The sequence below is a fragment of the Anomaloglossus baeobatrachus genome, chromosome 2 (genome assembly GCF_048569485.1).
Source record: "Anomaloglossus baeobatrachus isolate aAnoBae1 chromosome 2, aAnoBae1.hap1, whole genome shotgun sequence".
Lineage (NCBI taxonomy): Eukaryota > Metazoa > Chordata > Amphibia > Anura > Aromobatidae > Anomaloglossus > Anomaloglossus baeobatrachus.
The window spans coordinates 569,804,154-569,816,752 of NC_134354.1; the positions used below are offsets into that span (position 1 = coordinate 569,804,154).

General features: G+C 40.9%; 1 protein-coding gene across 1 annotated transcript in view; it reads left to right on the plus strand.

The window, feature by feature from the left end:
• Positions 1 to 12,599, plus strand: part of UGGT2 (UDP-glucose glycoprotein glucosyltransferase 2) — a 518,153-nt gene that overhangs the window by 305,624 nt on the left and 199,930 nt on the right. The window contains exons 21-22 of the mRNA XM_075336749.1: positions 227 to 433; positions 11,412 to 11,543. Of these exons, the coding sequence (XP_075192864.1) occupies positions 227 to 433; positions 11,412 to 11,543 (339 nt within the window). The remainder of the gene's footprint in view (positions 1 to 226; positions 434 to 11,411; positions 11,544 to 12,599) is intronic.

Below are 12,599 nucleotides of genomic sequence, written 5' to 3' on the forward strand. Positions count from 1 at the left end.
TTTTCCTACAGTAGAGTCTACCTTTGTTGAACACACTGGCAAGAATGTAGAATTGATAATGTAGTTACATAGTTACGTAGGTTGAAAAAAAGACCTAGGTCCATCTAGCTCAACCTTCCTCCACCAATTAATTAATGTATTCATCAGTGTATTTAATAAAGTTCTTTCATTTCAAATATTTTTGGTTTTATTGCTCTAATGTTTTATTATTTCCTTTACTGGGCAGAAAAAAAGCACTATTGCTCGCCTTGGAATCATAAATAATCCCACCTCCAAAATGACTGAAGAAAACACGTTGATATCCCGTGCCATTTGGGCCGCTCTTCTTACACAGAAAAGCCATAACATGCTGGCGTTCTTTACAAAGCTTTCAAAAGAAGAAACTAAGGATGCACTTACAAAAGGGCAGAAAATCAAAGATTTCCTAGTTTCGGTAAGCATGCTTTTATTGCTCTGTGATTTCTTTCAAGGTGAGTATACATTAGCTGCCGACATACTTTCAATTCCATTAAACGCAGCAGTTTTATTCTTCTCTACCTCAGGAAATTGAAGGGAATTTTAAACATTTGCTAAATCTATTATATGCACTATTGTACCTTCTCTGTGACAGTTGTAAGAAAAAGTAAATAAACTCTTTGGAATTACCTATATTTCTGCATTGATTACTAATAAATGTGCTCAGACTTTTATCCAAGTCTTAAATAAAGCCACAATCTAAATAAGCTAGAAACATTCAGTTGTACTGTTTGTGTCTTTACCGAACACAATGAGTAAACATCTACACTGCAGGTGAAAAGTAAGTAACCTCTGAAATTAAACTCCTGAAGACCCCATTTAGAAATTGTCACCTTCTTCAAACATTTCCTGTACCTGTAAGAAAACTTCCATAGCTCAGGGAAAAAGGTATTTAATGTTATCAGAATTTCTGGAGTGTCTCGTTTCCACCGCTCTCTTCCGGTCATGCCACTTCTCAGAAGGATTATGGGCAGCACTCTGATTAGGCCATTCTAAAACAAAATCTTTTCTTTTTCAGTCATGATTTTAATTGATTTATTGTGGGTTGTGTTCTTTGTCTTAAGGTATTACCTAATATCTCTTCAGCTTGACATCATGGACCGTAAAATAGTTTGCTCCCCCTTTCATTTCATTGTTGCCTTAATGACTACAAGATGTCATGCACCTAAAAGAACAAAGCAACCCCAAACTATCATGCTCACTTCAGCATGCATCACATTTGGGATAGGATTTTGATGTTGGTATTCTTCTCCTCCAAACATAACGTTGAAGATTTGTGCATAAAAACTTCACTTTTGTCCCATAGAACGTTTTCACAGAAGCATAGTGATCTATCCGGGTCATCTTGGAGAAGTTTGAGATGGTCTACCATGTTATTTTAGGCAGCAATAGATTCTTTGTGGTGTCCTTCTATAAACACTATTCGTATTTATTAGTAGGCTTATAAACTGTGTCTTCGATAGGTTTTTTGCTAATATTCATGGGTTATTTCTCACCTCTTTGAGGTGAGGTTTGCCCGTTATGCTCGTGGAATGATCTTAACAGGACTCCACTGCTAGGGAGAGTAGAAGCAGTTTATTTTCTAAACTTGTAGACAATTTCTATAACTGTGACGTGTCGGTAGGCATGGTTCACCCACCACCAGTCGTTCTTGAGAACAGATTTGACAGTATCCATGCTATATGTGCCTTTTTTAAATTAGATAAAATTACAATTGGGGTTCAGTTTGTTGTCAACTTGCACTCCTCTATCTTTGCAAATACACATTATTGCACAAAGTGTTCCATTTCTCCATAATCCTTTTCTATTAACCTTTCATCCTCCAGTCGATGATGATAAACTCTTTCTCTAAATCCTCCCTTAACCGCTGCTATATCTCTCTGCTAAGAAATGATATGCAGTCTAGTGTCCATAGCTTTGGCCGGCCATGCATAGGTCCATGTTCTATCTCCTACGGGCTACCACAGTTTCTCTTGCTTCAAAGGAGCAGTGCAAGCATGGTTTCCTCTTTTTCAGTTAAGTGGTATCATCTTTATTTTACAATAAAAAAAATCACAGTATTAGTCATCCATAAATCTGTCACTCAAACATAGTAAAATGCCCTCTTGTCAAAGCAACATGGATTAACTTTTTATTAGATGGGGCAACATGGGCAAATATAGTTTCCCACATAAGCAAGATCACCCTTTAAGCACTGTAAAGGAGGATACACATAGAGACGAAAGGGCACCAAAATAGACTGGAACCACCAAGTAAGTTGATTTTGTTGGACTAGTACCATTAGTTTGAGGATACTAGGCTATTGATAAAATTGATAGACTGTGGAAATACCCCTTTAATAGTCAATGCACCGTGAAACCAATACTTCCGATCTCCTCTCTGTAAGTGCTCAGTCTCGTGTGTAGATCAGTGTGTAAGGGGGTACCTTGAGGATTCTAAATTTTAGTTCATATTCTGGTTTGTTCCACATGTGTTTCTCTACTCCTAACTAGTGCTGAGTGGGCCCGGACTGTAAATGTCCGGATCCGCGCGGTTTCAGCACTATTTCCGGGCCCGATCCAGGCGCAGGATTCCAGCTGCACGATCCGGAACCGGCAATTAATAAAAATGAAAAAAAAAAAACAATAAATAAATGAGCGTTTCATACTTACAGAGACTCGGTGTCATGGCGGCACACTGCTTCCGGGTCGCGCTTTCACTTCCTGTGCTATGCACACAATCACACAGCTTTGTGTGTTTTCCCCGCACACTTGCCGTCCTCTCAGCTGTGATTGGTTCCTGGCTGACGCGCCCCCAGCCTGTGACAGTCTCTGCCGTGCAGTCATCGCTTATTGCGGTCAGTAAGAGGCTGCACTCAGAGCGGGCAGTCGTGCTCTATGGCTGCTCACTCTGACATGTAGCAGAGCTGTATGTTTCTTCGCTAGATCTCCTGTGGATTATGCCGGAGCTGGAGGGCTGTGTTGGGATAATAAAGTGGTGAAGGAGGGGTGTTTGTATTTTGTTCCAAATAAAGGGTTTCTCTGTGTCTTGTTTATTACTGTAATTTACAGGTTTGTGAAGCAGGTATCTCATAGACGCCCGTGCCATCACAAACCTGGGGTTTAATAGCAGCCATGCGCTGTTATTAACCCCCGCTATTACCTTGATTGCCACCGCACCAGGGCAATTAAGATGAGCCGATATCGCCCCGGAATGGTCACATCTAATAGATGCAGCTATACCGGGCGGCTGCGGGCTGTAGATCTACCAGCCCCCAGCCGGCGTTATCATGGCTGGGAATGAAAATTGGGGGGACCGCACGTCTTTTTTTTTTTTTAATTATTTAAATTAAAAAAAAAACGCATGCGGTTTATCTTAGGCAGCAGTCACACTTGCGAGGGCCTCCCACAAGTCTGACATCGCAGCACAGCCGCACACACATCTGACAGGAGCGTGCATGTGTTTCTAGGTACATGCACGCTCATGTTCACACAGTGGCAGGCTGTGATGTCATGTCAGACCCGCACGAGTCTGACAGGAGCGTGCATGTGTTTCTAGGTACATTGACATACAGTGACAACTTTCTAGGTACATGCACGCTCATGTTCAGACAGCAGCAGGCTGTGCCGTGTGATGTCAGACCCGCACGAGTCTGACATTGCATCACCCGCATGTGTTTCTAGGTACATGCACGCTCATGTTCAGACAGCAGCAGGCTGTGCTGTGTGATATCATGTCAGACTCGCACGAGTCTGACATTGCATCATCCGCACACACTTCTGACAGGAGCGTGCATGTGTTTCTAGGTACATGCACGCTCATGTTCACACAGTGGTAGGCTGTGCCGTGTGATGTCATGTCAGACCCGCACGAGTCTGACAGGAGCGTGCATGTGTTGCTAGGTACATGCACGCTCATGTTCAGACAGCAGCAGGCTGTGCCGGGTGATGTCAGACCCACACGAGTCTGACAGCGCATCACCGGCACAGCTGCACACTTCTGACAGGAGCGTGCATGTGTGTGTAATTTTATCCCACATCTGCATCTCCTGGCAAAAAACAGCCAAAAACCAGCAGTGTGAAAACCATTTCATTACCGTTTTCTGCCAGGAGATGCAAATTTGTTGGTGATGTAATACACCAAAATCCTGCACCAAAATTGCACCTCCTGGCACAAGACCGCACAAAAATAGCGTCTAAATGTTTGTTTATTTTTAATTTTTGGACCAAGGGATGTAAATTGTGTGATTATTACATTTTTACACCATATTCCAGCACCCAATCTACACCTCCTGGTAAAAATAACCGTGGCAAAAACCGCGGCAAAAAATTGCGTCAAAACACCGCGTTTTTTTTGCCAGGAGGTCTTGATTGGATGCAGGAATATGGTGTAAAAATCTCAGCATCAAATTTGCATCCCTTGACCCCCAAAAAAAAAAAAATAAAAAAAAAATTCTGCCACAGGTGAAAATTTCGTGCTGAAAGCTGGTGCAGACAATTTCAGCACTAAGGCGGGCTTTGCACGTTGTGACATCGCAAGCCGATGCTGCGATGTCGCACGCGATAGTCCCCGACCCCGTCGCAGGTACGATATCTTGTGATAGCTGGCGTAGCGAAAATTATCGCTACGCCAGCTTCACATGCACTCACCTGTCCTGCGACGTCGCTCTGGCCGGCGACCCGCCTCCTTCCTAAGGGGGCGGGTCGTGCGGCGTCATAGCGACGTCACACGGCAGGTGGCCAATAGCGGTGGAGGGGCGGAGATGAGCAGGATGTAAACATCCCGCCCACCTCCTTCCTTCCGCATTGTGGCCGGCGGCAGGTAAGGTGATGTTCCTCGCTCCTGCGGCTTCTCACACAGCGATGTGTGCTGCCGCAGGAACGAGGAACAACATCGTACCTGTCGCGGCACCGGCATTATGGAAATGTCGCAGGCTGCAACGATGATACGATAACGACGCTTTTGTGCTCGTTCATCGTATCATCTAGGATTTACACACTACGACATCGCAAGTGACGCCGGATGTGCGTCACTTTCGATTTGACCCCACCGACATCGCACCTGCGATGTCGTAGTGTGCAAAGCCACCCTAAATGTGCACCTCCTGGCAAAAAACTGCGGCAAAAATAACTGCGGCAAAACCGCAGCAAAAAATTGCGGCAAAACACCGCGTTTTTTTCGCCATGAGGTCTAGATTGGATGCAGGAATATGGTGTAAAAATCTCAGCATCAAATTTGCATCCCTTGGCCCCCAAAAATAAATAAAAAAACAAATTCTGCCACAGGTGGAAATTTGGTGCTGAGAGCTGGTGCAGACGATTTCAGCACCAAATATGCACCTCCTGGCAAAAAAAGCGGCAAAATAACTGCGGCAAAAAACGCGGCAAAAAATTGCATCAAAACACCGCGTGTTTTTTTTGCCAGGAGGTGTAGATTGGATGCAGGAATTTGGTATAAAAATTTCAGCACAAAATCTGCATCTCTTGGCCAAAAAAACGGCGCTTTTTCTGCTAGGAGATACAGGTCTGTGAACTCAGTGACCTCCACCTGAGGTCAGGTTACCTGCGATCACAGATGAAGGACCGTGGGAACTTCCAGCTGTGATCGCAAATGACCTGAGTGACGTCACTGCTCAATGCGCAGCTCACTCATTCCCTGGAGCTCACAGAGAGCGGTCGGTCATGCCGCTCTCTGTGATATTCAGATGTAGCAGAGCTGAGGTGGCGTGGGACTTCTCCTGTGGATTACGTCAGAGCTGCAGGGTGTTGGGGGTTAATAAAGAGGTGAAGTAGGGGGTGTTTTGTATTTTATTCCAAATAAAGGATTGTTCTCTGTATCTGTGTTTATTTACTGTCACTTACAGGTTAGTGTGATGCAGGTATCTGATAGACGCCTGTGGCATCACACTAACCTTGGGTTTAGCAGAAGCCGTGCGCCCCTGCTATTACCCCGACTGGCATCGCATCGGTTTTTGTTTTTTTTTTTACTTTCACCGGAATCACACATGCGAGGGTCTCACGCGAGTCTGCCATGGCAGCACCCGGCCTCGCACGTGGGACTCTGGGCACTGTATACACAGCACAGATACAGTGTGACAGCTGGGGCTGCAGCCGCACGCTATAGCTGTGCTGCTGAGTGTTTACCACCGTGAACTGACCGACAGTGCACTGCTTTCCCCGCCCACCGGCCGTCCTGGCGCCTGTGATTGGTTGCAGTTAGCTGACACGCTGCCACTCAGGGTGGGGGCGTGTCTAGCTGCAACTAACATGCGCCGGGCGGGGAAAACTATGAATATTGAATTGTCGGCTCCAGAAGGTAACAGCGTGACCCGGAAGAGTGTGCCGCGATGACAGCGCCTTGGTGAGTATGCCGCGCTCGCTCCTAGCCCCCTAGCCCCTCCACAAACGTTTTTAACCTCCGGATTCTGGTCCCCATTCACTTATATGGGCACCGGATTCCGGAGCGGATCGGACTTATTTTTAAATCTGTCAATGATCCGCCGGCCCTGGATTATTGGCATCCCGCTCAACTCTACTCCTGACGACACAGATGACATCATATTGCTGTCAATTTTTCACTAACTGATGGCTAAGAGAAACAATAGACACCTCCATCAGGTTTTTTTTTTCTTAGATATGATGAAAACCTGAAGTCACACTGATGTTAACAGACACACAATAAAGTTTGATACAGCACCTGGGCGAGAAGAATCACTGACGTGTTATTTCAACTTAACCATTTGCGACTTAGCTCTTGGAAAAGTCATTATGGCTATGTGCGCACAGCGTTTTTTTGATGCTGCGTTTTTGTGCGTTTTTGGCCGCAAAAAAACGCACTAACGCAAAAAAAGCATGCGTTTTTACCACGTTTCGGTTTTGGCTGCGTTTTGCTGGGTTTTTGATCACTGCATCTTGCTGCGTTTTTCCAATGGATTGCATGGGTGAAAAACGCAGCAAAATGCAAGATAGAATTGACATGTCCATTTATTTTTTTTTTAGCTACAAAATGCAGCTAAAAAAAAAGTTTGTGTGGACAGCAAAAATGAAAAGTCATAGACTTTGCTGGGGAAGCAAAGTCATGCAGTTTTGAGCCCAAAAACGCACCCGAACAACGCGCAAAAATGCAGCGGAAAAATGCTCAGTGCGCATACAGCCTTACTTTTTCTACCTGCACTATGGATGTTTACTGGACGTTAAGACAGAAGTGGCTTAACTTATGTTTGAATTAAATTGTGTTTTTTATTAAGTAAGTCACAATTCTGGACAAACAGATCACATTTTTTAGTATTCAAAGTAGAACTCAGGATCATTTCACTTACAGGAACACAACTCTAAGAAAAAGTATTTGTAAAGAAGACTTGTTCCATTCTATATCGTCCCACATGTTATTGTTATTCCCAGATGTTAAGATGGGTAGAAGAAAAATAAAATACACATATGTATTTGTTAAAAAATAATGTATCACTCTTGCTACAAGCCTGCAGCAGTGTATAAACAATGTGATTAGTAAACTAAGGCTATGTCAACATGGTTGAGAAAAATGGAAATTAAATGATCCAGTAGATGATCCATTTGAGTGTGGGTGGGAATGTATTAAAATATCCGCCATTTTCCTCCTTTCCAATTGCAATCTGTTTCTAAGCTGGATCAAAAAAACCTAGTGTGCACAATGTTTTTTGTCTAGATATAAAAAAAGCAGCTGGATTTGGTTTGTTTTAACACTGAAGTCTATGGGAAACGGATAATAATGAATGGCCATATGTTGTTTTCTATTGATGGATCTGATTTTTAATGTCCAGAACACTAGAGGTGTTCGACACCTCCAAAAAGTGGATCTATTATGAATGGAACAAAAACGGATGCAAAATATAAACAAAAGTTTGTATGTGATTTTTTTTTTTTTTTTATGCACCATTTGTAACAGACCCAGGTTTGTTTTTAATGCTAGATCCATTCCAAACTGATCACAACTGAACATGAAAACGGAACCCAAGGATTGAATGGATCACAATCATTGCCACTTTAGAAAATGTCTGGTCCTTGTGAAGGAAACCTGAAGTGTCTGTAGTTAGGACCAGGAGATATAATATAAATGTTAGTGGGGCGATGATGGCTTTTGGCTTTGTAGTAGATCTATACCAATATGACTGACTGAATGAAGAAAACAGAAATCATTAGCTCACTACTCTTGATGGCAGAGATCTTTCTGTGCGCAGCAAACTGACAAAACACTTCAGCATCTAAGAGGCAAGAGCATAAAGACCTCCATAGATGCTGGACTATCTGCTTTTTCAATGGGACCAATTGGTTACTAATCAGGCAAGCAAAGAGTAATCAATGTGTTAGGCATCTTTTTGGGTTAGGACATTTTCTGTCTGTCAATTTTTGTTCTTCTTGAGTCTACATGATTTTAACAGTCTTCAATTTTCTATTCAGCACTAGTAGTGAACAAAACTATAAACGCAACATTTTTTGTTTTTTTGCTCATTTTTCATGAGCTGAACTCGAAGATCTTTGATTTCAGCTCATGAAAAATGGGAGCAAAAACAAAAGTCTTGCATTTATAGTTTTGTTCACTGTAGAATTTCCCAAGGCTTTTGTTTGCCTACGGCGATTGTGCAGATAAAGGTTTTTGAGCGGGATTTAGGCCAAAAACCTTGTCGGGAAAGAGTGAGAAGGTTCTTGGAGGTTCTGCTTAGTTTCTGTTACTAAAACTCTCTAAGAAGACTCTGCACATACCGTAAGACTGCTGAAGCTCAAGGTGATGATTTTGGTGAATTAAATTGATACATCCTTTGATATCTTCTTGCAGATCATTAACCCATTTTGCTATTTTAATAAAGCAAATTACTTTTTCTTTTTTGTACACCACATTAGATTTAACTTTTTATTTTTTTGGTCCTTAATTCCTTAATTTGCAACATACTTTTCTTTTTTTTGTTTTTCGATGACACATTACGTTTTTGGGAAATTCTATTTCTAAATTTGGAAGTTACAGTAATCCATTTGTTAGATTTTCTTCCTGTTACATATATGACTGGAGAAAACCAAAATTGAGATTAAAAATGTCTTTATGCTACTTAAAACATGATTAGCACTATCCATAGGAATATGTTACCTAACATTCTGGTTTGTATTGCTTATAAGGGAAAAGTCGATAAGAGTAAGCTTTGAACTTTAATACGTAACACTATTTTGCTTTTTGCTAAATGTAATATTGTAATGTATTAAGAAATGGCCATAGCAAATATAAGTTTATTGCTTTTCAGTTAAGCAAAATTCAGTCTAAGTATGGAATTGATTTCACAAATGAGTAGCTAGATTACTTCATGAATGAGTAGACAAAAATTGTGTATTCTGCATTGCTTCTGGTCTCTGACCCTTCCTCAATACAAATGCTAATCAAGGTTCTGAAGGACTTCTTCTTGCCAATCAAAACTTGGATATAAAGTCATTTCTAGAATTTACATATAGATTAAAACTGGAACATATTATTTTGGAATTTAATTCAATGATACATCTCCTTTCAGTCGGTACACCGATGTTAAATCATCGTTCACACAAATGAAGAGTATCAGAGTCACAGTCTTTAATGTGTAGAAATAAATATAGGTCTATAAAAATAAGTGCATCTCAAGTAACAATCAGTGCCACTTAAGAGAGTCAACTTGTCATAACTTTGCATTAAGAGACATTAAACCTTTTTGCTCATCGGTTGTATCGCCGTTCATGCTCGTATTTTAGCTTTAGTTTTAGTATTATTGAGGAAAAAATGGATGGAAAACAAAAATACTAGATGCACAAAATGAAGGTTACAGATTTGTCTGAGAACACCATCATTTACACACAATCTGGATCATAAATGAAATGCAGTGCAGAAGTGTACATCATATTTTACAAATCTATTCCTTATAGAATGGTATCCGATAGGAATGGAACAACGTAACTAGATTTGATTTTGGATGAAAAGGTATGTCAGTAGAATCATCCCCACCCCCCTTTCAAACCACATATAGGGTAATGCAGATCTGTGAAATCTAAATTCAGCAACACCTTTTATATCTTTGTTTCTTGATTCCCGAGAAATTGTTTCCTCATCCACTATCAGACTATTTGTTTTGCTTGATTACTTGCTGTTTGATTTTCTTGCTAGCTAGCGCCTAATGTCACAAAGACAGTGAGCTAAAGAGGCTGGTGCTGCTCTGGGAAACAACCTAGGAAGGCAGAGGCTTGTTGATGCTCTGTCAAGCCCAGAGCACTTAACACCTCGTTTGCATGAGAGTGTAAATGCTGATCTCCCTTCTGTTCAGCAACAGATACAAGATATAAAGACGCTGAGCCATCAATCAAGCTAAAGAGGCTGCAACAGATAGATGATATTAAGGTGTTGATGGATTTACATTTTAAAGACTATCTTGGAAGTTTGTGCAGTTTGGGGGAGTTTGACGTTACTGATAGATTCCCTTTACAGAGTTATCTACTTTTGTTTTACCACTGAGGGTAGGGAAAAACACAAAGAAAAATAAAAAAATGTCACAACAGGCTCCTGAGGAAAAAGATTGTTTTCATGCAGGTTTCATACATACGTGAAATGTATCATTCTTGCATCTGAAGACTTGGCCTTATCGCTGATTTGCCTGATTTGAGAATGGTCCATGTTTCATAGATGTGTGAAACCCGCAGTTGTGTTTATGTACTATAAAAATGATAATACTGAGACAAATAATATGTGGGAATACAAGATGGTAGCTCATCATCTCTGAAAGCTTGCATCATATATAAATGTGTTCAGGATTAGAGAAAATCAACAGTCAAAGGGAACATGTCAGGTCTAACAGCACTATGATCCTGGAGATATGGGGTTAATCTAAAGATTAAGTATTGTTATGAAGGTGCCCCGCCGTAGAGCTGAAAGTGTAGCACCCAGGAAAATAACTTTATTTTTCCAGGAACCTGTCGGTTTTCAGTCATGCAGGTGTGTCCAGAGCAATTAGTCACCACTTACAGCACTGCAAGCGGCCGGAGGCAGTAAGCACAGCCCAAATATTAGCTCTGTATTGATGCACTGTAAAACTGGCTGTCAATCAGTGTTGGGTCATTCTTACAGCTGCTGACCTCTCTGTGAGCCGTGACTGTAATTGCTCTGGTCACGCATGCATGACTGAATCCCGGCAGCTCACTGAAGAAATAAAGTTAATTTTCACTCAGGTGCCGAACTTTCATCAGTTCTGCTGCCTGGCACCTTCATAACGCTACTAACCTGCAGATCCACCCTGTACCTGCTGGTTAATGGTTTCAGACATTACAAATAGTATTCAATATTTACATTATTATTTTGCCTGTCTTACTTTTGCTAAATTTTATGTGATATTGTAAGGAAAGTTTAACTGACCAAAGCAATTTCTCTTGTTTCCGAAGGAAATGGACGACGATGCTTTTGAAAAGAAGTATAATACTATGGGTGTAGACATACTTCGCACTCAGGAGTTGTACTGTCGTGAAGTTCTCAAACTAATGCCTGGGCAGATTGCTGTGATCAGTAATGGAAGGGTAAGAAAAATTAGCTAGGCAGAAAGTTTATACAGAAAATGTTATGAAAAACTATAAATCATTTGTGATTAACCCCTTCACCACCCAGCCTGTTTTCACCTTCCTGACCACTTAATGAGGTAATAACGCTTTAATAGATCCTATTGATTCTGAGATTGTTTTTTCATGACACATTGTACTTAATGATGGTGGTAAATTTTGAACTATATATTTTTTTGTGTTTATTTGTAAAAATATCAGAAAATGTCTAAAACAATTTTCAAACTTTGTCTTTTTATGCCCTTAAACCAGAAAGTTATGTCACAAAAAATAATTAAATAACCGTTACCACATCTACTTTACATAAGCATCATTTCTGAATTTTTTTTTTTAGGAAGTTAGATTAGGAAGTTAGAAAGGTTAAAACTGTTTCAGCAATTTCTCATTTCACCAACAAATTTCCCAAAACCAATTTTTTTAGGGCCAACATCACATTAGAAGTCACTTTGAGGGGCTTATACAACAGAATGTGACACCATTTTAAAAACTGCACCCCCAAAATTCTCAAAAAAAAACAATTTAATAAGTTGATTAATCCTTTAGGGGCTTCATCAGAATGAAAACAATGTAGAAGGAAAAAATGAAAATTGTATTTTCCCCCACAAGAATGTTGTTTTAGCCCCATTTTTTTTTCACAAGGATGACAGGAGAAAATGCAACATGAAGTTTTTGTGCTACTTCTCCGGAGTACGCCAATAGCGCATATGTGCTGGAAAACTACTGTTTGGGTGCACGGCAGTGCTTGGAAGGCAAGGCAGAGCATTTGCATAAGCCTTGATGTGCCTAAACAGTAGAAACATCACAAAAATGACCCCATTTTGGAAACTAGACCCCTCAAGGAATTTATCTAGAGGTGTGATGAGCGTCTTGAACCCCCAGGTTTTTAAGAGAATTTTATAACGTTAAGCCGTGAAAATGAAAAAAAAAAAATCACATATGTCCCACAAAAATGTTGCTTTAGCCACAATTTTTTTTATTTTGACAAGGGTAATAGGAGAAGGTGTTCCCTAAAATCTG